This window comes from Exophiala bonariae, assembly GCF_035927105.1.
Source record: "Exophiala bonariae strain CCFEE 5792 chromosome Unknown scaffold_8, whole genome shotgun sequence".
In the NCBI taxonomy this organism is placed as follows: Eukaryota; Fungi; Ascomycota; class Eurotiomycetes; order Chaetothyriales; family Herpotrichiellaceae; genus Exophiala; species Exophiala bonariae.
In genome coordinates this window covers 905,285-931,742 of record NW_027042483.1, presented here as the reverse complement: position 1 = coordinate 931,742, position 26,458 = coordinate 905,285, and the positions used below count along the sequence as shown (strand labels likewise).

The 26,458-nt window shown below is 50.8% G+C and overlaps 5 protein-coding genes across 5 annotated transcripts; 2 read left to right on the top strand and 3 right to left on the bottom strand.

Annotated features, from left to right (window-relative positions):
- Positions 1-33: 33 nt before the first annotated feature.
- Positions 34-1,877, bottom strand: LTR84_012763 (uncharacterized protein; the record flags this gene model as incomplete). The annotated part of the gene is made up of 4 exons (XM_064856280.1): positions 34-206; positions 350-1,529; positions 1,640-1,693; positions 1,857-1,877. 4 exons carry the CDS (start codon positions 1,875-1,877, stop codon positions 34-36), a joined length of 1,428 nt encoding a protein of 475 aa, XP_064708180.1.
- A 220-nt stretch (positions 1,878-2,097) lies between these two features.
- LTR84_012762 (uncharacterized protein) lies at positions 2,098-4,451 on the bottom strand (the record flags this gene model as incomplete). Its single annotated transcript, XM_064856279.1, has 4 exons — positions 2,098-2,991; positions 3,172-3,382; positions 3,444-3,632; positions 3,685-4,451. 4 exons carry the CDS (start codon positions 4,449-4,451, stop codon positions 2,098-2,100), a joined length of 2,061 nt encoding a protein of 686 aa, XP_064708179.1.
- Positions 4,452-7,465: 3,014 nt separating this feature from the next.
- Positions 7,466-8,565, bottom strand: LTR84_012761 (uncharacterized protein; the record flags this gene model as incomplete). The annotated part of the gene is made up of 3 exons (XM_064856278.1): positions 7,466-7,545; positions 7,608-7,757; positions 7,836-8,565. The coding sequence occupies 3 exons, from the start codon at positions 8,563-8,565 to the stop codon at positions 7,466-7,468; spliced, it is 960 nt and encodes a 319-aa protein (XP_064708178.1).
- A 608-nt stretch (positions 8,566-9,173) lies between these two features.
- On the top strand, positions 9,174-14,270 carry LTR84_012760 (uncharacterized protein; the record flags this gene model as incomplete). The annotated part of the gene is made up of 3 exons (XM_064856277.1): positions 9,174-10,341; positions 10,394-10,886; positions 11,345-14,270. The coding sequence occupies 3 exons, from the start codon at positions 9,174-9,176 to the stop codon at positions 14,268-14,270; spliced, it is 4,587 nt and encodes a 1,528-aa protein (XP_064708177.1).
- A 5,684-nt stretch (positions 14,271-19,954) lies between these two features.
- On the top strand, positions 19,955-21,058 carry LTR84_012759 (uncharacterized protein; the record flags this gene model as incomplete). Its single annotated transcript, XM_064856276.1, has 1 exon — positions 19,955-21,058. The coding sequence occupies one exon, from the start codon at positions 19,955-19,957 to the stop codon at positions 21,056-21,058; it is 1,104 nt and encodes a 367-aa protein (XP_064708176.1).
- Between the last annotated feature and the right edge of the window lie 5,400 nt (positions 21,059-26,458).

Here is a 26,458-nt window from a genome sequence, read left to right as displayed (position 1 = left end):
GTTTAATGATGGCCCAATGATCTGGATTTCACATCACGCCAAGTTGTGACCTTCAATTATGTCTTCCAGTGTCGTCTTTGCATCACCACCAACATCCCCAACTTGAGCCCAAAATTTCGACAGATGTCGCATTCCAGAGTCGCACAGTATCGTGACAACTTTGTGACCGGGACCAAGCTTGAGAGCCGTCTGAAGTGCAGCAACGCCTGTGTGCCGAGATTAGTTAGCATAGTGTAATGATAATGACATAGAACATGACATTCTCGCAGCTCGCCTCCATGAGCGGAGCCCCCAAAAACTTCTGCTCCTCGAGATACATGTAAACAACAAAAGATGAGAGAAAACTCACAGTTGACAGCGCTACTACTGCCCACAAAGATCCCATCATTCTCAACAAGCCACTTGGCCATATTCTTAGCCTGTGCATCCGAGACTTTGACAGCGTCGTCGATCTCCTCCCTGCCGACCTCGAAGTTTCTCGTCGACCGCGTCAACCCTATCCCCTCGACCACCGTATCAACCTGATCTCGCCGCCTGGTCCCCTCCCTCTCCAAACTATGGAACATAACACCATGCTTAACTTTATTATACAAGCCACTACCTTGAGGATCAGCTAGAACGATACGACACGCCGGCACCTTCTCCCTCAAGAACAACGCCACGCCAGACAACGTGCCGCCGGTCCCCGCACCGGCGACAAACGCATCGACCTCACCGCCCGCCTGCGCGAAGATCTCCGGGCCGGTCCCCTCAAAGTGCGCCTGATAGTTGGCCTCGGTCTCGAACTGGTCGGCGAAAAGGCCGCGTCCCTCGGTATTTTCATCCTGCGTATGCCTCGCCGCAGCACTCCGCGCGCGATTCACGAAATGCAACGGATCGACAATCGGCGCGGGGCTCACCCGCTCCACCACCGCGCCGAGCTTCACCAGCAGATCAGACTTCTCGAACGCCTGGTCCGACGGCATGAAGATATGCGCGCGGTACCCACGTGCGCGCGCCAGCGTTGCCAGCGAAATCCCCGTGCTGCCCACCGTGCCCTCGTAGATCGTGTCGCCAGAGTGAGGCGTCAGTTGGCCCTGCGCCTCGGCACGTGTGATGATGCTCAAGGCGACGCGGTCTTTCGGGGACTGGCCGGCCCCGTTGAGGAATTCGCATTTCGCAAGGATCGTGCACCCCGTTAGTTGCGAGAGCGATTTGAGCACAATCAGAGGCGTGTTACCGATTGTTGATTCGATGCCAGCGCCGAGGGGCCGGAGGGCGGTCAGTGAATTTGCTGGCGTGTTGTTGTGTTCGATGTGTCCGTGTCTTGTCGCTCGGCTGGATGTCGATCGCGCGAGATATGAGCGGAATGAGAATTTCGAGCGTAGGGTGTCGTCACTGTATCTCTGCCATAGTTGCTCAATGGCCAAAGCCACCGCAATGCCCACGCTGAAACTGAGCACAACTTCTCGCGAAACTTGCCATTGCATGCTCGGTCTGGCTCGTGCCAATTCTGAGCTTGACTTTTGAAAGTTGGAATCCGCCACACACTTGTAGGGGGCGTACTAGTCTCAGGCTTCTTGCGCGAAAACCGGTACCCCGTTCCGGCGCTGGAATCCTATCTGGACGTTCTGCAAATTCCACGTTGAGCTTCCGCTACAGTCCGCGAGAATTTAGCGGGATCTGGGTAGACCACAAGTTTCCTAGCCAGGATCTATTTATTTTAGTAGTTGATAAAAATAGGTCGAAGATTTTGAAATTATTGCACCATATGGCACGGGCAAACTCCGGGGAAACTTTTCACCCCTACCTACAATTGATAGCGAATTTATCTTGCTTTTGTGGTTATGTCTAGTTCATATTAATCATCATTCTACCTTTGATAAACTGGCATCCATAGTGCAAGATTCATGCTAAAATGCTACAGTCACTGTCATATCGTGTGCCTATGTTCTTGGCAAGAGTTGCAACGGGGCAACTAGCAGCTTTATAGACAGGTTGCATATCAAGATGATATTTTCTTTGGAATAGCTATAAGGTGTCTCCAACTCTAAGGCCACTGTGATAAGCCTCCGTCAAATGGTCGTCGCTAGAAACAGAAAAACATCACTTCATCAATCATATCGAGTCTCGTGGATAGTGAGTTGGTCGGTAAGCAGGGGCGAAAAATGGATCTTCCTCCTGCGACACCTTTGAGTAATTTGTCGGGGTATACGGTGACGCAGACTGCTGTCGAAGATAAGGGGAGACAAGAGGTGTAGATGATAAGCTGCGTAAGTGAAACGGTGCATTTGCACCTGGTGTTGACGCCCTGACCGGTTGTCCAAATTTCTCCCCTTTCTGAGTTACGGGAACCAAGCTTTGCAGTGAGGTCCATCGACCAAGACCCATATTTTCATAGGCTAGTCTCTGTACCTGGAAAGCATTGTCGAGTTCGTATTGCTGGTTCCGATAGCCTGGAGTTCCGCTCCATCCTTGGATCTTGGAGACAATTGTCGAGAGGGAGCAGTTCAAGACTATGATTAGCAGACCCATACCGATCGTGAAGTAGAGCCCAAAAATATTGATTGAATAGTGACTTGGGTCTCGAACGATCTGAGAACTGCAAGGGTCGAAGTCTCGAAGGAGATCCTCATCCGGCTTCTTTAGGTACGGTGAATCTGCAGGGGCTGGCCCTTTAACATAGGATTGAAGAGCTCTCTGTAAGCTTGTGACCGACTGTTGACCCCAGTAGAGAACCTCTCGTTTCCACTGATCGTTCGGAACTCCAATATGATCGATGCGTGATTCCCCAGACGACCCAGATGATGCTTGTAGAAGATTGGTGCCAACAGCTGCCAATTGATAGACAAGTCTGCTATATTTAATTGCGTGGAACATATGCCGAGCGACAGAAAGTTTTGCTTTGTTGCGGTCGGTGTCGATTTCCCAGTCACCTAGCTCTTCGAGGCCGACCAGGCCAGAACGGCTGCCATTGGATGCGCGAAACTCATGTTGTTCGACACAACCCATCTAAACAGAAACAGACAATATCAGTGTCAGGGATTGACATGTGAGATGGGAAACTGGGTTGCTATAGTAAACAGCAAATCACTGTAATCATCATCATCATGGAATCATTTGAACCCAGATGAGACTTGTGACAGACTGAAGTCCAATCCATATAGAAGAAGAATATGTTCAGAGACTTACAACTGAGATTACTCTTGACGATTTATATCGAATAGCACCTGAGGTATACTCGACGTCATCATCCGTGTTGTACCAGAGATCTTTGACGGGTTCCGCGTATCTGGCAAAATTGAAGAGCAAGACAAGTGTAACATCACCGTCCGTTCGATTGAGCCCGTCAATAGGCAAAAAAGTAGAATCTGCCTCATTTGAGGCCCTTGCTTGTGCCCACCTTTGCAACATTGTCAGCTTCATAGGCCGCCGGATTAACACCAGAATTCCCCAATACTCACAGTAGTCTATATGCTCGACTTGGATTTAGTAAATCACTGCGATAGAAAGAGAAGGTTGAATAGTTGTTCCTTTCATAATGGTAACCATAATCCAAGTAGTATTGTGTATCCGAGTCATTGCTGGCCATATTCCCAGTTGAATTGAAGAAATAATAGCCCTCATCGTGGATTGGAGCACATGTTTTGACACTGGAACGCTGTCAGCTCTTCTCAAGGAAAGCGCACGGATTAAGAAACCTACGTTCTATAATCGAGTGAATCATTCGGCTCTGAATTGATGCCTAGATGCTCGGCTGAATTGAGAAATCCACTATCGACCTGTATTGCCCTGTCCCGACACAGTGTTGCATTTGGAAACGGGCACTCTACTGTAACCGTACTGATGTTGAAAGTGCGATGAGCAAGCGTGTTACACATAGTACTGCTTGTACTTGCATTTGCACCATAACACTGATCAACATAACTGAGTGCCCATTGAGCATTAGCTTTATTCGCAATGAACCATTCGGTTGCTTGTTTCGTCTTTTCGATTGTGTCGAGGGGCTCGGGCGGATACATCAAATATCCACAAGCTGGATCTCTTTTCAACAGGACAAGGTTGGACGTTGAGGCCACTTGCGATGAGAAGAATGCCGCAGCAGTGAACAGGATAGCATGGGAGATCGCCAAAGCCAACAGCGGAAATGAGCGGGCGAAGCTTCGGGTCGCAGATCTCCAGTACCAAATAACCTTGGTGAGGTCCCATAGAGTGCCTATATTAGATTGGGAATTTCGAAGTAGAAACTGATGTTGGTGATGTAGAGCATCTTGGGCCTGTGGACTCGCTCTGAACTGGTGAACAATAAAGCAGATGATGGTCCAAAAATGGCTACCCACCAGTCGGACCCAGAGTGCAAGAAAGGCAATGACATATAAGCCTGACTGGTTGCTAACCGTCAAGGCTGAACCTGCCACAGAGTTCCTGGTATGATCGCTCCAGAGGCCTAGATAGACTCGAGTGTCGGACATGGCTTAAAAGATGTTCAAGATGCTTTTTGTGGTGAAACATCCGTTCTCAGGCTGGATAAGTAGTCCATCACAGATCGCCAGGCACCTGCAAGTCTGAACGCGCAAATGTTGCTTTAGATAGCCACATGGCAGACACCAAAGCGTACCCTGGGTAGGCCCGCCTTGTTCGCAGTCTGGTGCCATTCGAGGTCCTTGGCAATGACAGACGAAGGTGTGAGATTGGCGAGACGAGTTACAGCACCCAACTTATTGCGCGGCAGCGAGTACGAGCAGCTCCCCAATTTGTGCGATCTTCGATAAGAGTTTAGACGAGATTGGTCAGTTTTGGAGAGCCTCCTTCTCGCCCCCAAGAGCATGAACATCATGTAGGGGGGCCGTAATTGCAGGTGAGAACACTGCCACGCTTCAAAGTCATCAGGCCTGCCCGCCACTCGGCAACTGGGAACGTTCCTTAGCTTTAGACATGGCTATAGTAACACTGGTGCACGCGACTAAGTAGCAATGCAGACCAGTTCCTGACGTACAGCTCCTTCCTCACTTCATAGGCAAATCTGCGATGCTGACCTAAATGAGGCCAGCTGCAAAACATTGGAGCCGAGGGAGTTGAAACATGAGTAGTAGCTGCCGTTACAGGTCTTTGGCACATTAGCTACTCAGCTCAAGTCTGTAATGGCAAGGCGCATATCCGATATTGAATTGGAACACGAGTCACCAGTGTCTGAAAGTCTCTCATGGACGCCCAAATCGCATTACTGCGTCGGAGCTGAAAGGTTTGAGGCTGCCCTGGGTGAACGTTAGTCGCCAGGTTGGTTTACCAAGAGTCGAACACGAGAAGGGTTACAGACAACCTCCCAGCTGTGCGTTGAGGATGCGTCGGGTCATTATTATTAATTATTTAAGTAAGGAATCTTGAAGCCTAAGAGCCACCGTCCTCGGGCGCCTCCAGCGCCTCCAACGGGAGACTGATAGGCCGAGGGGACATTTCGAGTGCCAAGACTGCAGCTTTTCGGGACGGAATGACATTTTGCCGGGGACCAAAATCACAAATCCGGGGAAGACAGACAGCCTTCTCGAGACACCCATTCTTGAACTCTGTTCTCGCTCCTCCTCGGTTGTAGCTTTTCATCCCTCCCATAGGTGCCTCGATCTCGGACATCCCGCTCCTGTACAGGTGGATGGACTCCCCGGCTATTGCACGCATCTTCCAACAGCTTGCGCGACCCTCACGAAAATGCCTACACAGCTTCGACCAATGGCCTCGAAAAGTAGCTTTGTCCCCCCTCGACCTTGGACGGTCATATGCCATCGGGCGCAAAGTCCAAGCTAGAACAGAGAATGGAAGTTTCTGGCAACAGAGATCAGATCTCTTGACAAGAGACTTGAGTCGTGAAATCCAAGAATACCCTCGCATCACCGCACGCGAGCTCCGACGACGAACCCAACGTCCGCGGAGGGTCAAGATGTTCACGCGAGATTTTATCGAAGGTCAGGACGAAAGGAAAACATGGGAATTAACACAAGGCTGAATGATTGCAGACAGTTTATACAATCCAAATTATGGCTACTTCACAAAGCATGCCACCATCTTCAATCCCGGGGAACCCTTTGACTTTCCCAGAATCAAAGACGGTGCGGAATTCAACAAAATGGTGGATCTGAGCTATATCGATTTTGAGAATGCATTGGACGAGGTCAAGTTCGACGAGTTGCGTCAGCTCTGGCATACCCCGACCGAACTCTTTCGACCATATTACGGTGAAGCCATTGCTCGATACCTGGTCACCAACTATAAAATGACTCTGTACCCGTACCATGATCTGATTATATACGAAATGGGTGCCGGAAACGGAACTATGATGCGGAACATCCTGGACTATATCCGAGAAAACGAGCCCGAGGTATACTCACGCACCAAGTACAAGATCATCGAGATTTCAGCCGCTCTCGCCGACCTACAGATGACGAGCATCCGTCAATCTCCATACGGTCGCGAGCACATGCAGCACATCCAGGTCATCAACCGCTCTATATTCGACTGGAGCGAGTACGTGCATTCCCCATGTTTCTTCCTCGCACTAGAAGTCATCGACAACTTCCCCCACGACAGCCTCCGGTACGACCCAGAAACAGAAGAGCCCCTGCAGGGCAGCATCCTGATCGACGAGCACGGCGAATTTCACGAGATCTACGACCGCCACCTCGACCCAATAGCCCTACGCTACCTGCGGGTCCGAGAAGTTGCAGCACGCTCCCCCTTCATGACGCCGGTGTCGCAACCCAAACTCCTGCGCAAGCTGCGCTACTCGCTCCCCTTCGCGCCGAACCTCACCATCCCAGAATACATCCCCACGTCACTCATGCAATTCTTCGACGTGCTGCACCAATACTTCCCCGCCCACAGACTCGTCCTCTCCGACTTCGACTACCTGCCCGACACGGTGCCGGGCCTGAACGCGCCGGTCGTGCAGACTCGCTACCAGCGCCGCAATGTCCGGGTCACCACGCCGTTCGTGCACCAGGGGTATTTCGACATTTTCTTTCCCACGGACTTCGCCATGATGGAGGACATCTATCGCGCAATCACTGGCAAACTGACCAGAGTCGCCAAGCATCAGGATTTCCTCGAGAGTTGGGCCATCCTCGAGGAGACTCGCGTCAGGAATGGTGATAACCCGCTACTCACTTGGTACGCCAATGCGAGTATGATGACTACAATTTAGGGGAAACTAGGGGTCTGTAGGATGAGGAGTGCGAAACATGTATATATACCTAGGTCTGAGGTTCCACACAGTCGGGGTGAAGGCTGTGTGCGAATAATAGCTGATTGTATTTTTGCCGGGGGCCAAGAGAAAAGAACAAGTTGAAGTCTCTAGCGTACTTCAGTCTAGCCCAGGAGAATATCTCTCAAATCGCCCTTTCTCGATCTTTGGATTGTCATCATCATTTCAAAATGCTTCGTCATGACGCTGAAGGCGCCGCATGGCCAACATAACCGTGAACAATTTTAACAGCATTTAGCCCTGGACGCGGAATGTCCTTCCACTGGCCGTCTTCCTTTCCCGTTCTTCCGTCTCTGGTCGTGCGCGGTTGAGAACTGGAGGATGTATGTTAGTATAAAAAGAAGTCCTGAATCATAAATCCTCCAGTTGCACATACCTTGCAAGAAATCGGCTGTTCTCCGTCGCATTCTCGAGTGGATGTAAGCCTTGGAGGCTTTGATGTGATAGTGGAAATAATCCCGGAAAATCTGAATGTGAGAGATCACATCCTCACGGCGTTGGCGGGCTAAATGGCGAGGGAAGAGAACTAGGAATTCACATAGTGGTTAGACAGATATCGATGAGATGATTCTCTGATATTCCCAGTGCTCCAAGAAGAACATACCAAAAGTGATAAAGCCAACCTCGCCCTTCTCGCCCGTCTTGCCCACACCTTTGAGACCCTGCAACTCGAGCGGCGGATCGCTGCGGAAGAGCACCTGGGGAGCGTTCTGGATGGCTCTCCGTCTGGCATCGACGAATTCCTGTAAGAACACTTTTGCGAAGATCTTGTCCACAGCATCGGTGAATAATGTGGAGAAAATAACGGTAACACGATCGTGGGATGCCTTGATATAGATGGCCTCTTCCTCGCGGTAATGCACCGACATGACCTCGCCGCCCTCTTGCACGCCTTGCGGCGCCGACTCCGAGGTATACTTTGCGGCTTCTTCTGCGAGGGCGGAGAATTCGTCGAAGGCCTTCTCGAATGGTGCGGCCATCACATTGCGTTTGAGAAGGGAGATCCGGCGCACTAGCTCTTCCCGTTCCTCCGGCGTGGGAGGGAGGTTGTCCAGGTCAATCAGAATACTGAAGTCGTAGCCTGCTTCAGTGCCTGTAATGTAGCTACCGTATTCCCGTGACAACACTGCTTCGGCGCCATATTGTACGAGTTCTCGGAAGCATTTGATCTGTAGGGAAATGAGGATCTGTGATTTGGTGGTCGGGGTTGAAATGTGGAAGGTTACGCCGTCGAAGTCAGACACTACTTGGTCAATGGATTGTGGAGGGGCGCCAGAGAATCGTTCGGTCAGGATGGATTGAATGAGGACATTTTGGTAGTCGAGGAGGAGCATGTTGGATGGAGTGTGAGGTGCCTTGAGGCCCTCGAGTGTGAGTTTTCGAGTAGACTTAGTTGCTAGTAATGACTGAAGTCGGTTCTCACTCCCTCAAGACCAGCGAAATGTGTCTTGCCTGGTGGTGGATAACGAGTGTTACAGTAGTCGTAGGTGGTTCAATGGCGGAACCAACGTCAGATGTGCCCGCAGTCAACAGCCAAAAGCCACAGGGCAGTTTGGAGGCATGGTGGGCTGAAATTCGAATCACGTGCCGACCATGGAGAATATCATGTGACCGATCTTTGCTCCCCCATCTTTGAGCCCCGTTTCTCCCCTCAACGCCAACTTCGAAAGTTAGTCCCGGCCTGGAACCCACCAGGTTCATCAATTGGGAACCTATGAATCGCACTGCAAGTGTCCAACTGAGCATAGTTCCATGTCGACAATAATGTGTCCATGCCCGATCGAGATGTTGATCACTTGAATGCTGTGATTAATGCTACCGAGCTGCTAGATGTATAATTCTTCGACTTCGTGAGAAGCTATAAAGGTTCCTTTCCCCCCTGCTAGAGCTCTTCCTATGCAAGTCTACCTCGTTATTTTCTCCTGCGTTGTTAAGCTCGAACATGACCTCTCCTGAAGTCGATCTCCACGCGTCACCGGACGCTCCAGTTACCGAAGGCTCGACTGTGGCAGGTCGACCACAGGAACAATTGGAGGTCCAAGACAACGGCGATGGCGCTAATTCAGCAGCAATTTCGTCCGAAGAGCGTGCGTATCCCAATGGCTTTGCATTATGGATGTCCATCACCTCTCTTCTTTTGACCGCAACGTTTTATGGCCTAGACATGACCATCGTGGCCGTGGCTATTCCCAGTCTCACTGATCAGTTCAAGACTGTGAATGACATTGGCTGGTATTCCTCGGTTTTCATGTTGCTCAGCAGCAGTTTCACCTTTTTTTGGTCCAAACTATATACTCTGTTCCAGGTGAAGCGAGTCTTCCTAGCCGCCATCTTCTTCTTTCAATTGGGCTCGCTTCTCTGTACCGTTGCTCCTACCAGTGCAGTCTTCATCCTTGGTCGTGCAATTGCAGGGTTTGGCGGATCTGGAATCAGCATGGGTGCTGGAACCATCATGATCTACAGCTTTCCTCTACAGAAACGACCATTCTGGGGTGGCCTCATTGCATTTGTGCAGACTCTTGCCATGGTCACAGCGCCATTGCTGGGAGGAGTTTTGATAGATCGATTCACGTGGAGAGCATGTTTTGGCATCAATATTCCTATCGGGGTACTGACGTTCGGCCTGACTGCATATTACTTCGACAACACCCCAACCACTACTACTGACAACGCTTTATCACTCAAACAAAAGGTCAAGAAGATGGATCTGGTAGGCACATTCTTCTTTGTGCCAGGCATTGTTTGTCTCTTGATTGCCCTACAGTGGGGAGGTATCAGATATGGCTGGCAAAATGCTAGAATCATCAGCCTCTTCACGGTCTTCGCAAGTCTGATCAGCATTTTCTGCTATATACAATACAGGGAGAAAGAAGACGCGGCGCTTCCACCGAGAGTCTTGAAACAGCGAAGTGTCTTGGCTGGAGCATGGTTCTCAGTTTGCTGCAGCGGTGTGCTGGCCATCACCGAATACTACATCGCCATATATTTTCAAAGTGTAAAAGGTTTCTCTGCCACGAAATCTGGTGCTTTAGGTCTGCCAACTATCATTGGTTTGAGTGTGTCTGCACTGACCGCTGGTGCATTGATGACTGCTGTCGGATACTATTACCGTAAGTCTACGCTACCCTTGACGTGAATAAACGTATTGAGAATTGTCTTTAGCCTTCATGATTGTGACCTCGGTAACCGCTCCAGTTGCAGCGGGTCTTCTAACGACACTCAATCTCGACGAAAGTCTGGTGAAGGTACTCGGGCTTCTGGGATTTCTAGGAGTCTCAATGGGCCTGGGGATCCAAGCACCATTTGTTGCAATATACACTGTCCTTGATCCAAAAGACGTGCCTATCGGCATGGCCCTTAATGGATTTGCAGGAGGAATTGGGTCTGGGCTTTTCCTCTCCGCGTCCGCGGCCCTCTTTCAGAATCGCTTGGTTAAGGAAATCTCTTCGCATGCACCTTCTACTAACATGACGATATTTGACCAAGGGGGTCTGGCTCATCTCAGGCAACAGATTGGCAGTGATAGACTTAGGGATGTCTTGCTGGGCTACGACAAGGCAGTCATGCAGACATTGTACATGCCGGTAGCACTTGCTATACTCACCCTGTTGGGCAGCCTTATGATGGAACGTAGGAGTGTGAAGAAGAAGCAATCGTGAGAGGGATTGGGGAACGATCTTCATGCTGAGTCTCGACGAACATATAACCAGCCAGTCTACGCTATTGCTAAAAAATGATTGGAGGTTGCTATCATCTAGGAAGCACAGCTCTGCAGGATCTACCTAGTGATTTCCAATGGCTGAGATACTGTTTACACGCTCAGCCTTCTGAGTGCCTGACCACCAGATACATTTGCAGGCGGACCCTTGCTTAAAGCAGCAACTTCAACCCCTCACTACGAGTAAGTTGGAGTCCTCGGCAAACCTTCCTTGCTCCCCCGTGATCTCTTCATTGCAAGAAAAAAAGTTTAGAGACAGTCGCAAACTTGAAGTCGCTGCGTCGCCAATGGTGCACCAACATTGTTCTCCCACTGCGCCATGGTCAAGTCATATCTGTTCGTCAAACCACTCATGAAAACGTTCCTCAAGATTTCCTCTGCTAACAGTGTCTCAGAAAATTCGAACACTCCAAGACCTTCGGCCAAATATGCACCAACTCTGCGAACATCATCTGGGACGCATCCCCATCCTCTGCAGCGAGCGGTGACAATAGCGCGAAAAAGAGTGGTGCAGGCCATGCCTATGCTCCGGCCAACGAGTCCATCCTAGTGTGGGACCTCAAAACATCGACAATCCTATCGACCTGGACGGTCCCTGACAACACTTCTTTAGTGACGGTGATCGCGCGGAGTAAGACCGATCCCGATGTATTTGCAGTCGGATATGAGGACGGCAAAATCAGAATATGGGATTCCCGGACTGCAACAGTAATCATCACATTCAATGGACATAAGACGGCGGTCACGCAGTTGAAATTCGACGGTTCTGGTGCGCGACTGGCGAGCGGGTCTAAAGATACGGATGTCATCATTTGGGATTTGGTTGCGGAAGTTGGGCTGGTGCGGCTGCGAGGACACAAGGATCAAATCACAAGCTTGAATTTTCTGAGTACGGAGGACAACGACAGAGATGGAGATGCACCGCTGGAGAGCTTGAACGATCCTGCCAATTCGGACACATACCTCCTTTCGACGAGCAAAGACGCTCTGATCAAGGTTTGGGATTTGACTACACAGCACTGCATCGAGACGCACGTCACTCAGACGAATGGTGAATGCTGGGCGCTCGGTATCACAAGGGATGGGAGCGGCTGCATTACCGCGGGCAATGACGGCGAGGTCAAGGTGTGGTCAATTGACCGGGGAGTCCTTAAAACAAAGCTCACAACCACTCAAGACGAAGGATTAAATGTCCTCCATGAGCGAGGTGCATTATACAGACAGGGACGAGACAGACCCTTAGCGGTCGTAAGCCATCTCAAACGCGACATAATCGCCATCCACGGCTCAGAGAAGACGGTCGAGATTCTGAGGATACGTTCCGAAACCGAAGTCAGGAAAACACTGTCACGGAAACGCAAACGGAGAAAGGAGAAGACCGAGGCTGCGGCGGACGGTGATTCGGGGGTTGACGTCGCGGCAGATGACAACGAGGAAACGGGCGACATTTCGAGCGCTGCTGTTTCAGATATCATCGTTCCATATGTCACTGTACGGACTGGAGGGAAGGTGAGGTCCATTGACTGGGCAAATACCAAGTCTGGAAAGTCATTCTCAATATTAGTCGCCACGTCCAACAACCAACTCGAAGTGTTCGAAGTGCTGGCCAGCGAGAAAAAGAAAGGCACAGAAATCCCCGATTACAACCGAACGTTGTCTGTGGATATGCCAGGCCATCGCTCCGATATCCGTTGCGCGGCTTTGAGCTCAGATGACAGGATGCTCGCCACGGCATCGAATGGCAGTCTCAAGATATGGAACGCAAAGACCCAAAGCTGCCTACGAACACTAGATTGTGGGTATGCGTTATGCCTGGCATTCTTACCTGGTGACAAGATCGTGGTGGTGGGAACACGAGAAGGAACACTAGAAGTATTCGACATTGCGGCCTCAACGCTGCTCGACACGATCAAAGCACACGAGCGAGACATCTGGTCCCTACAAGTGAGTCCCAACGGCAAAGGACTAGTCACAGGCTCGGCCGACAAAAGCGCAAAGTTCTGGGATTTCAAGGTCGTGCAAGAAGAGGTGCTGGGAACGACACGCAAGAACGCAAAGCTGACTCTCGTGCACTCGCGGACGCTGAAAGTCGCCGATGACATCTTGTCCGTCTGTTTCTCGCCGGACGAGCGCCTCCTCGCGGTCAGCACGCTCGATAGCACCGTCAAGGTGTTTTTCGTCGACTCACTGAAACTCTTCCTCACCCTCTACGGCCACAAGCTGCCCGTGCTGAGTATGGATATCAGTTACGATAGCAAGTTAATCGTCACGTCGAGCGCGGACAAGAACGTCCGTGTCTGGGGTTTGGACTTTGGAGACTGTCATAAAGCCTTCTTCGCACACCAGGACAGTATTCTCTCTGTGATGTTTGTGCCGAACAACAACGAAGGCAACGGACATCATTTCTTCTCGGCCTCCAAGGACAAGGTCATCAAGTACTACGACGGCGACAAGTTCGAGCAGATACAAAAGCTGGAGGGTCATCACGGCGAGATCTGGGCAATGGCGATCGCACACTCGGGCGAGTTTCTCGTAACGGCTAGCCACGACAAGAGCATCAGGATCTGGGAACAAAGCGACGAGCAGATTTTCCTGGAGGAGGAGCGGGAGAAGGAACTCGAGCAGCTGTATGAGAACACGCTTTTGACATCACTTGAGAACGACGACGCGAACGGTCTGGACGACGAGGACGGACCCGAGGCCACTGCGGCTGGCAAGCAGACATCACAAACCCTCATGGCCGGCGAGAAGATCACGGAGGCACTGGAGCTCGGTCTGGAAGACCTGAGGATCATGCAGGAGTACGCAACGACGAAGAGATCGAACCCCAAGGCTGCGCCCCCTCAACGAGACCCAGTGTTCCTGGCCAACAACAACGTAACAGCGTCAGTATACGTACTCAACACGGTGCAAAAGATCCCGTCGGCGTCGCTGCAGGACGCGCTGCTGGTGCTGTCGTTCGCGCAGCTGCCGGCGCTGTTCACGTTCCTGGCGCTCTGGGCCGTCGAGGGCAGGAACATCCCGCTGACGTGCCGCATCCTGTTCTTCATGCTCAAGATCCACCAGAAGCAGCTCGTCACCAGCCGCGCCATGAAGGTCCTGCTGGAGGACGTGCGCGACAAGCTGCGCACCGCCCTCGACACCCAGAAACACGCCCTGGGCTTCAACCTCGCCGGCCTGAGGGTCTTGCGCAGGAGGCTCCACGACCTGGGCCACGCCGACTATGTGGACGACGAGACTTGGGATGATGACGCCCGTCGCCTGCCGGCCGCCGCGGCCATGTCTCGGGGGAAGAAGAGAGGTTTTCGGAACGTGGCGTGAGATTTTGGGTTTTGGGGGAAATCAAATAAAGCGGCTTTCGTTGTGAGCCCCTCCCCTCGGACAGAATTCCCCTGTGATGGAAGAAACTTTTCCTTTCTTTGTCTCAGCTCTACGACTACTGGCTGTGTAGGTATGTACCAGTTACGAGGACGGCGCACGGCCAAACGACGGCGCAGATTGTAATGATTCACAAGAACTTTTGTTCCCGATGGGCTTTTTGACATAAACTTATCCTGGCTGGTGGCGGTCAATTACCGCATCCCGAGTCCCGACAGAGTCTATTCGTGCCCCGTCCGTTCGCACTCAGCCTCCCCCCTTTTTGTGGCGACGGTTTGAGGCGTGAGCGGAAGCGCAGCCATCGGAGAATAAGAACGCAACAAATTGGTGGTGGTGCTGGTGGTGTGATGACTTTCTGTGAGGGGGCGGGCGGGAAAGGGAAAAAAAAAGTACCCTTAAAGAATGGAGGGATCATTATTACCTACTCTTAGTATTCAAATCTTGCGTCTGTGTAACTAGTATCTCAACTCGGTATGCATGTACCACTACTACCGAGTATCCGAACACCATGTCTCCCCCGGGGGAGCTTGATTTCGTTTAGAGTTGTGAACCTCACCGTCGGAAGCTCATGGCAGCGTGTCTGCAACTGCCAAATCGGGATCCGAAGATCTTGCTGGGTGTAGAAGGGGGAAAAAGCGGATATATGCACAGACGATTTGCAGATGCACACCTCGTACCTCCAAGACCAATGAACAAGGATGGAGATGCATCATATCGAATGATGTGGTCCAGATCTCACTTTTCGGCTCGGTTCTGGATGCTGCGATCGATTGTGCGATCGATTGTGCGATCGAGTTCTTCCGTGGCTATTATGATTGTGGTGCTGGGTATAGTAGATAGCCATTTCTTCAATTTTGATGGTGCATGACTCGTGCGGTCGTGGACAGAACGCCCTGTTGCAGTAGGGTACCGAGTACTTAGGTACGTACGTACGTACCTTGGTTTTTGTCACTCGCGCAAGGACAGCTGTAATCATGACGTTCAATTGTGATCCAAGCGTAATGCATGGGACGAGTTTCTGTCCTACTGTACACAGAGAAATCAGAAGCCTAAGGTTTGGGCTTGAGCGTGATACGCTTGTTCAATCCAGGCCAGCATGCTCCAAGGATTCGAGTTTGCGTTCATCTCCATCTTCTTCTTCTTTACCTTCTCCTCCTTACGATGGTCCGTCTAGTATATAGTTAAGCTGTAGCCCATGAACTCAGACTCAGGAGAGTGCTATCGGTGGCCGTGATAATGTGACTATCATCCCGTGAAGTGCAAGTTATATGGTAGACCACGTCAGATGGGGAGCTTATCCAAGTTCTTAGCCAGGTGCACCTGTCTCGCTTGTCGGATCCTGCACCCTTGTCTACCGATTACAGGGATCAATTTGTCGGGACCAATTTGCTGATCTGGTTGGATGGTAACTCTTGGGGTCGAGGGGGAGGGGCGCGAGGGCCACCAATTCTCTGTAAAGTTGTGTCTTGGGGACACAGACCACCCCTGGTGAGGTTTGCTCCTTTCGATGACTAGTGTCCGTATCCGTAGCCAGGACTAGAGTTCAGCATTTACGAGGACTTGGTAGGAGTGCCCGTTGGATCCAAGCCACCTGACTGTTCGAAGTTTACTGAAAAGATGAATGACAGGTCGGTCGATGAAATAGTCCTCATGCCTCTTTGACGGGTTTAGTCACACCCAAGGCTTTTCCTGTGTCAAAAGCCAGTAGCACAGGCCATGTCGGGTACGTGGATATTCTTTCTGTTGAGACAACATGACTGCAAGAAGCGTTTTTCATGCAGTGGGCGTTTGTCAATTTGACAGACAGGACCCGACACCTTGGATGAACGAGACGGGAGGCTGCCGTTGTCCGCTTGGACCAGCCATGGCCCACGGGGGGTTGAATTCAGAAACTCACAAAGTCAAACGATCGTGTCCTTGCCGCTGGCATGTGTCAGAAGAACAGCTAACACTGGGAGTAGTGGCGGTGGTAGCAACAGAAAGTATCAAGGTTCAAACTCAGCTATCAAAAACGTCAGTGACAGCTTCCAAGTCATCGTGACCAGATTGGGCAGGAAGCCAGTCTCGTTAGGGCTGAGGGGCGCCTCGGGCTGGCGGGGAAGACATCTTAGGCATTGTGGTTGCCCGAGAGGCCCAAAGGCTCCCTTGCGGAGTACTCTTAGGCATGATTCACTCAGCCTGAGGCTCCTACAGTTACCTGGTATTAGTATTGACAGCTTTCATGCTAACATGGAGAGCCTGTAGAGGTTCGACTTGCCAATAATGGTCTAGCGGAGGGCCAATGCAGCACTCATAGTCTTGTACGGACACCGTGCTCGTAGAGACACTCATGAGAACTAATGGTAAGCCTGTTACGAAGTCCTACCAGTAACCACCTAGATGCCTGGGGGGAAGGGACCCAGGTGTCTACTTACAGGCTACGATTGTGGGGGCTGGTAACCCTCTGCACCGGGCTCAGGTACCGAACGATCCCTGGAAGCTCTTGGGTCTGGTGTCCTCGCCTTCCGAACTCTCTCTCTCTCACCCTCGAACACTAGGGGACTCGAGCCTACAGGTTAATTACGGGTTCGAAGGGTCAGAGGGGTCATCTCGGTGCCTCCTGGACAGCCACTGTGTACCTAATGAGGACAAAGCAAAGGATACATAAATACCTTGCACTCGTACAGTGTTCAGACTGAGAGTGTTCGTAGAGTCTTGTCACTCTTCCACACAACCGTTTCTTGGGCTTCACCCACGGTGGAGCGGCTTAGGCATGACCCCAGCACGCCCCAGTTCTTGTCGCTTACCAACTCGTATTCGCCTTGCTAGCTCCCGCCTGGAAGACAAAGACAGTTAATCAGTCGCTAATCTGAGGGCCAAGTAGGCCCTAGCTCCACCACGAAACATCTTCCCCTACTGCGCAGGCCAGGCAGGCTGTCCTTAAACCATGCCTGGGCACTCTCCTGCCGCATGTTTACGAAGTACCTAGGATTCCAGGCCAAGTCATGCCAACTTACTGGAAGGTGCTCTGATGCTCTCTAGACTCCCTGTCTTTCAACACATGCATTGGCTATCGTGCCGCATTCTGCGGCGCTCACTCGGCTTCTGCACCCTCTCTGTTGCGAATTCAGCAACGCTATCGTGCCGCAGACAGGGTTGTTTCAACCATCATGGTGCTTGAGAGTCATCCTCCACGAATATCCATTTCCGGATGTCCTCAATTTACGGGAAATCCCGGACATCTGGATCATGGTGATCGTCTTGTCTCTTCATCCTGAATTTGTCCGAAAAAATCACGCTGCCCGCATGAGTGTCAAACCAATGGAACACAATACCATGCAAGGTAACAATCTGGCAGTATGCCAAACCTATAATATGTACTCTCAGCCGGTTCATTCTTCAGTAACAGTGATCAAGTTATCAACTCGCACCGCGTCGGGGGAATCATAGACGAATCAATGAGGTGGCCACACCCGACAAGTCCGAAGGCTTTGACGGAGTCTGCAGCCTCAACGAGATCTGACGTGCCCTAACCTCGGTGGATCGACGATCTGCCCGAACCAAAGTCTGATTCAAACTCTCCACGAGCCAAGGACAAGGGAGCCTGGTTGGGTCACCGACAAGGAATGCCCATCCTGGCCAGGTCGATGCCTGTTTGAGTCTTGACTGGCCATGGCGTTCTTTCTGCCTGCCTAAATTGTCGTCTCGAGTCACGTACCGCAACGACGCTAACGCGTCTCAGCCTATTTCCTTCTTCCATTCGTCTCTTTGGTGAGATCGTGACGAGATCCACCCCAATGGCTTTCGTCTGGCCATTGGACAGAGTGCACACCTGACATCTCGCACTAGCTCTTCGCCCAACCAAACCGTCTCGCCAGGGGCTTCAACGGTCAAAACGCTCCTGCCGGCCGCACAGCCGTAGCACTTCGCAATTTTAGGACATGGAGGTTTGACGTGAAAACCCAAGAAGTCACCAGTCAGAGTTGGCGCTATCCACTGCAAATAATCATGCCCATTTTTCGCTCGACTGGCATTTCCTTCATGGCAGACCAGTATTGGTCCCACATGTGTCATACCCTCCCGAGGACACTTCCCTACTGAGCTGGGCTCGTCTCCATCATGATTATTGTTTTCCAGTTCCACAGAGCTGCTTCTAAACATCCGTACAAGTGGTTCAGGGGCTCGACTCAAATGTATTCTACGAGGCAACGAGTTCCGCCTGGTCAACACACGTATTCCTACCTCAGCTCCAGCACCTCCCTGGTTTGAAAAAAAATTCCCCGACCTGATCAGCAAATGTGGAACATTGCTCGTGGAATCCACGTAGATTGCGAACTTGGTTGCCCTACGTAAACCTTTCACCATTAGAGTGTATATGATTGACTAACATCGTAGATCGTTTGGTGTACTGAAGTTGGCCATTGTGGAGTTTTCCATGGCCAGATGGAGTACTAACGAAGTTCTTCGCTTCCTAGCTGACGCTTGCAGACCACACATGGGCTCCCTTGACTTTGAACAGGCCAGGGTGAATTTGTCAAGCACATATTTTTATGCTTATCTAGGCATAACCTGTTGAGCCTGACTGGGATCAACCCATGCCCACCGATCGATTCCCTGTGGAGACTGGCGTCTCTTTGGGACCAGTTACACGGGCCTTGCAGCTACTCTCCTGCGCGTCAGAATGCCCACAGAAACCTGGGAATGTTGCAGACCACAACCTGAGAACCTCAACAGATCCGGCCAAGCCCTTTCGCTAGGACTGTCTTAACTCAAGAATTAACTTCGCACTGGTCCGAGCCTGGCATCATTCGTTGCTTCCTGGCCAGCAACCATGGCGGCGTCTGCCTTTCCACTCTGCCTCAGAGTAGTTTAGAGCAACTGGCATGACAAGATCCCCAGTGCCGGGTAGCAGACCATCATCGATCCCACTTGGGATTTGCGGACTTCAATCATCCTCGCAAATCCAGCAGACTCCTCCCAAAAAGGACGTGAGTTGCACTCCAAACTCTTCCCTGCCGCGATGCTAGCTCGTGCATCAACGCCTCTTTCCTGATCCCACTCCCTCCCTCCACTTGGCGATCCCAAGGAGTTCATCAAGAGTATCTGTACCATAGTTTTCATCGTTCTTGTTGACAGCCAATCGATATAGTATCTCGTGTACTGCAGCAGATCGTCCCTGTTCTTTCCAAACCCTGATATCCCGAACTTTACCTCCATTACAACAGAAGCAAAGTTCGCTAATTCAGGTTGCCTTGTCGTTGACCGACTACCCAACGGGCATACGCTCTCTGCCTAACATCCATCATTCGCTTTTTTTGGAGACTCGATCTGCATCTTCCACATTGTGCGATTGAATGCCGCGGCCATCTGTTTTCGAGACTCCAGAGCATATCAACCTTCAACCTTCACTTTCCGCCTATTCAATAACCAATTGGACCCCACTGTGCCTGGTTTACTTGTGGGCACACTTTTCTCAGGGTGTGGTTACCCTCTGAGCCCCATCACTTTGCAGGCGAAAGCCGGAATTCAACCCCTCCTTCTCACCATATCAGCACATAAGCAGTGTCCATATACACCCTCTTTTCTTATCCCCATTCAAGGTCGGTTCTTGAGGAGTCGTCGTGCTTAAGACTTTGGTGCCTCCCATCATGTCACGCACCAGTCGACGAGGACCTTGGCTCCCTGAAGAAGATGGTACTCTTCTACACCTGGTCCGTACACAAGGGCCAAACAATTGGGTCCGAATTTCCCAACATATGCAACATCGATCGCCAAAGCAGTGTCGGGAGCGATATCACCAGAATCTGAAGCCAACTCTGAATCACGAACCCATCTCGAACGAAGAAGGGGACGTAATTGAACAGCTAGTTCAGGAGATGGGCAAGAGATGGGCCGAAATTGCAAGACGGCTGGGAAACCGAAGCGATAATGCGGTTAAGAACTGGTGGAATGGTAGCATGAACCGACGGAAGAGAAGTGTTCAACAGGGAGGAAATTCCAAGGGCGTCGGCTTCAGAAGCCAACCTATTCCGGCCTCAGCATCTCCTCGCCCCTACCACTCCGATCATTCCTCTCAGTCGAGAGAGAGATATGGACTCAACTACTCGTTCCCGCCGCCATTCCAAAGGCATGAGAGTACCAACAGTCTTCCCAGTCTCACTGACTCACCCATGCGGCCCGACTTCTCTGATAATCAGTATGCCACCAGGTCTTATGGTGAATATGGATATCTAAAATCATCATCATTTCCTCCACTCGACCGGTTGCCACCTACCCCAAGAGAACTCAGGCCTCCTTACAGTGGCGACCCTTTCCCATCACCGCTTTTGCGTGATCCTCTTGCGTCGTTGCAACGACCAGAGGCCTCCAAGATCCAACTGCCTCCTATTCAGTACCTGGAGCGACCAATACCGTCGCCGGCGGCGACAGACGTCTCACATGCATCGCCAACCCAGCAAGCTCCATCTCTGGTATCAGATAACCAGTCAAACTGCTCAATCTCTCCCAAAACTGTTCCGTCACCCCGTCCAGCAATCAATGCCGTAAAGGGACTTCCGGCACAAATATGGGATAACTCGCCCCGGGAAGAAACCCTTGACGCTTGTTCCCCGAAGGAGCGGCCAAGGACTCTGTCCCCGGTTGAATCATCACTACTACGTGCTCAAAATAGCACGCTGAAAGGGGAAGATCATGGCGTGGCTAATGCTCAGAAGGGAGATCATAGAATGACCTTGTCGAGACTACTTGGTTGATGAGTGCGGAAGTGGTTTTGCAACGAGATTTTGTCATTCGGCGTGCTTGCAAGGGTTTCCAATTACGAGCAATTGTCCCAACATGGAGGGAATCATTATCAGATTTATGTGTTTTTATGGTTTAGGTCAAACTGACCGCAAAAGGTTGTTTTCATCGGCATTTTTACGATACCCCAGGATCGCTATCTTCCCGGAGGAATTCGTCTGGAGCAAGAGCTTCAATATTCAACAGAACAGTTGTCTTTTACAGGGAATTAGGTATTCAGAACCATCCTTGATGAATGGTGGAAAAACCGGAGGATATGGTGGTAACCGATCCAAGGCCCGACTTGGGCTAGATGATCGAGCTGGCAGTGCGTGGAATGATGATTAGAAACTAATAACTGTCGTGAACAGTGATGCTTTGCTACCTGCCATTTGTAGCAGGAGTGACCAATGTGTATGATAGATTGAGCATGGGGGATTGCCTTTTTCATATCCAGGTTTAATGATACTTTGAATGCCAACTACCAAAAAGCCATGACCTGGCAGACGTGCACCCCAGCTGTCAACAAGAGGGATTTACGCAGGCAACTACAAATTCTGTTCGACCTATATCAATCTTTGACAGAGTCTTCTTCCATAGTTCTATATGACTGTTATACCTAACAACTACGCAAGGTGTGAGTATATGTGTCAATATCAAGATTGCTATCACAAGACACACTTTACTACATGGACTGTCTGCACGATCTCGTGATCTTTAAGCCGTTCACTTTTAGGCTTGATTGTAACACTGCCTGTCTCCTCTGCCAACTTCGAGATTTGACAGACAACTTTTCGCAGATTTGATACAGCCGCCAACAGCTCCACCACTCTATCAATCTTCAAAGGCCGACGGTCTACGGTCTTACGGAAACTCGCCCTCTCTGGGACATCCACCTTGTCGCAAATCCAACTTCTCAAAGGCAGGAAATCTGGAGCAATTGGCCAGCGAGAATAGTGGATCAGATCGCACCACGCTAATTGAGCATCATTACCCAGGGGTGTGGATTTCGCCAGATCGCCGAGCCACACTACTGCACACAAATCTCGGGCTCGGCGTCACGAAGCGAATCGACAAGGATGCTCAACGGCGGTCAGCATTTTAACGGGCCTTTGAGCGCACCAACCATTCACGCATGACTAGTGACCACTGACAATGACCTCTAACTTCTCCGAGTCAGTGGTCCAGGCTTAAACTTTGGGCGGCCACCCTTGGAGCAGAGAACAGGATTTCAACCCTGACATTTTGCTTCTGTGCACTGTCGAAGAGGGGAATAGTTACTAAGTCCCGGCCCTTGGCAACAGCTTTCCCCCTGAAGTCCTCCAGTCTGTGCTTTCGAAACGTGCCCACCGACGGAGTAGCACCATCTTACCCATGCACAGGCTACTCACGCTGTCGCAGCTGGGGACACTGCACGAGCTGCGATCCATCCCCGTTGCAACACCGCTTTCGCCAGGCTCGCTGATCCCACTCGCCTATTGCCGAATAAACATCAAGACCGTTGAGAGTGATGGGCGGCTAGCGCTCAGAGCCATGCAAGTACGGCAAACGAACACGTCCAATTCGAATGGTTGATTCCCTTCCTCGTCTCACAACTTTGCTATGTGAACCAAATGCCAATGTCTACAATATGAGGTGGGCATTAGCCACCCGACGTCCGACGACGTGTTCTATGAAGAACGACCAAGCATCTTTACACTTTTGATTCATCCGTACGCTCGGACGGACTGCTATTATTGTGGCAGTGTTGCGCTTCAGAGTGGGGTATTTACTCTTGGGAGGCGTTCGACTGTGGCCACCTACAGTCGTGCCCTTCAACATAGCGTCTGGGTTTTAGTTCCGCAATCCGCGCTGGCGGTCCCCTCTGGTCCAGAGACTAAATTTCAAATCTTTCCACCTTGGATAATTGCCAGTCAAGAGAGGTAGATGATGCGCTCGACTGCTGATTGGCCCGTCAAACAGGGCAACCAGAAACGTGCACTGACAATACCGCTCGTAAATAATGGTAACAGCGGTGTACGTTGCAACCTATCTACGAAGATCGAGCAAGCATGCGGGATAGCTGATCATCTGCTCCTGTGATGGTTTTAGTCTCGGATTCTCAGTGTAAGTTTAACGGGAACGTAAATTTCCGCACAAGCACAAACGATGCACAACTACAGAAAGTGTATCTTCATATATCAAGTTACCACCTCCAAGAGGATCAGAGGATGATGTGTACAAACTGTATTAGTCGAATCTCGCGTCGATCATGGCCTGACAAGGCATTGGGAAAATTACTCCCGTCTGGTGGGAGGAATGATCTGCAGGGTCGAATGAATGACTCGCGCAATCAATCCAAGTTGGACTAAAGGTCGATCACTTTGGCCGCTGGTCTGCAGCACCATTTCTCGCTCTTCCAAGCTTCCAGAGAGAGAAGAGTTCTCTTGCCAAGGCATCGTGTCGTATTCAGTCTTTCCCATCTCAAATTCTAGAAGCTGTTGCCTGAAGATTTGTCCTCTGTGGAGCAAGCAAGTGCACCCTGAGAGAGTTACAATAACACACATTCTACCCATCGCACAGACCTGACGGGTGGACTAAGATGTGCTTCACACTCGTTCAGTGCCAGTAGTGGGTGCATCAGGGAAGATCTACCTTGTAGTTTGTGAGGGTTCGAAAGATCCGCACTTCTGTGGGGATAAGGGAAATTCTGCTCCTCAGAGAAATGTTACTAAATCAGCACCCAACCCGTACCCCGTCAGCCATTCATGGTGGCTGATCCTACTGCCCGAGACGGTTAACACACGCGACCTTTGGTTTGTTTTTGTGAAACATACGGATGTTGAAACAAATAAAAATACAGCCTGATCCTTGCTCGGCATCTTCCTCACATGAGGCAGTCGAGGTCGATCATTGTTCTGAAAGGGAAAGAAACACGATGTTAGAGGTATATTTATCTCTCAGCACCCTGGAGCTACGTAGCAATCAGACGGGTTGACAACAATCCTTTACATTCATTGTTGGACTTGTTCAGTAGCAGTCGTGTTCAGCGTGAGGCTCTAGGACCAGCCGCGGGATAGCCCCTTAACCTGCCCTCCACAAATGATTCGGAATCACCGCTATTCCAACCCTTGCACGATTGGGCTTACTATGATCGAACAACACGGAGGAAAGACTGGTGTGAATAATACTTACAGGCATACACCCAGTTGGTCTTGAGCACCACCTCCATACGAGCCGTTCTGTAGTACGGATATTTCGTAATTCAGCCCCCCCCCTCCCATGAATCAATAGACATTCGGAAGCAGGGTTTCAAGATTCATGTGTCCAGTTCCGCTTCACGAGTACGAGCTGCGGGTGCCATCTGTCCGTACTTGCCTCGCCCTTGCTCGCCAGAACCCTTGTCGGCCGTTACTGCTTAGCCATGACCCCGTCATGTTCGAAGCCACGCTTTCCTTGTCTTGTGAACAGAGGAAAATTGTCCCTCGATCATCATTTCCAAGTACGTACGAAGTAGACATCTACCAGGGTCGATCTGTAGGTACTTACTCGTCTAACCTAAACATACGATCATTGAAACCTTTGTGTTCCCCCACACTACCCGCACCAAACTCCTACAGTACTCGTACTCGTAGTTCCTTGTACCCTTTGAAAGTCAGGACCCATCATCATTTCGCTAACACCCTGGACAATTGGACCGGCGCCTCTGACTAGTGCCGCTAGCACTGTTGACTAATGAGATATCTAGCGAGTCGTGCTCCACTCGATTGGCGAATCGTTCATCTACAGGCTGTCGAGAGGCGAATTAGCATGAGTCAAACATCCTTGTTAAGGCCTCACCTTACTCGTACCACCTTGGCATATGTACCTTGCGATTGGTCCGTCGTGTTCCCAAGTTGAGGTTCATCAACAACTCGCACGCTCTACGAATAAAATACTAACGCTAGAAATAAACGGTCGGTATCCCTCGTCATAGGCATGCTACGAGTAGGTCACAGGTGGCATCCGTGTATCTACCTTGACTGCCCATACCTGTTCACCACAGCTGGATTCAGCCAACAAAGGGCTTGGAACACGTACGGATTGCATTTGGTAACCGTCGCGCCTCGGCTTCAACAACTCCTGCAATGAAACCCCAAATGTATCGGGACAGCGAAAACATAGTCAAGGGAAGTTCAGTTCGGTGTGTCTGCACACGACGCGCATAATATTATTGTGCCCTGATCATTATGCTGACTTCTATTCCTCAATCCAGCCAAGTGCGATCATCAATCACAAACAGTGCTTACCCCCCGCCCACCTATTCTGATGACCTGAATGCCTCGTACGGGGCACAACTTACTTTGTTTCCGTATTAGCCACCATTCCTGGGGAAATCATTCCAATGCCTGCTGCGACAAATACCCGTAAGGTATGGGATCATTCCAGATCTTGCAATCGAATAATGTCTACACTTCCAGCTGCGTAATTCGACCACGGATCATGAATGATTCTACTATGCTCCACATGAGTAAATCTACTCGGGCCATTCGACCGCCTCCAACCCCTTACTCGGGTGGGAGTTTTCCCTCTGAACGCATGCAGAAGGCTACAGTCTAAGCAGGCTATCCCAGTCTATACAAGGGACAAGCACTGTATACCGAGTATCTTGAAACGGCCCCAGTGAACTCCGCTTGCAAAATCTGTGGAAAGTATCGATCATTGATATGTCTTACGACAGTACATCCATGGGCCACTTGTCTTCAATTGACACACGGAGACCGACAAGGGTATTGGGCGTTCTATGGAGGCAACATTCGACATTCAAGATGTTGAATCTAAGAATCTCACTACGGAGTCGTCGGCGGATGTTGATCGTCCCGTCCTAACCACAAGCAGAAGCCTTCGATCAGCATGCCAACATTCAGCACCACAGCTTAAACATGACAACCCGGAAGGTCAGCCACCATCAGCCTCTGAGAACTGAGGACAGGCCGCCGAGTCGCCGGTCCAGTGAGACACGGGTCACGGGCCACGGCTCTTTCAACCCGGTCTCGAAGCTGTGACCTCCTCGACCTCAATTACAAACACAAGAGGTGTTTCTTTACGATAATATTACGTTACCGGGGCAAATAGCAAAAGTATCCGGGACCTGAATGTGCAAAGCTAGCCAGGAAAGACGGTTCAGCTACAAGCTACCACTGTCAGTATTTTTCGCGGTCGTCACTATATAGTTGGACTCCTATGTAAACTGTCCCGCACACTAAATACCATAAGCCGGGGGTATCCGACCTCAATACGGATACTGAGCTGCTACCAGTGAGCCCGTTTTCTTCATTTTGCTTGAGGCCCGAAGAGGCGTATACACGAAAGAAGTAAAAGTGCGATTTCCATGCCCCTGAATGCCGGTCGTTGTC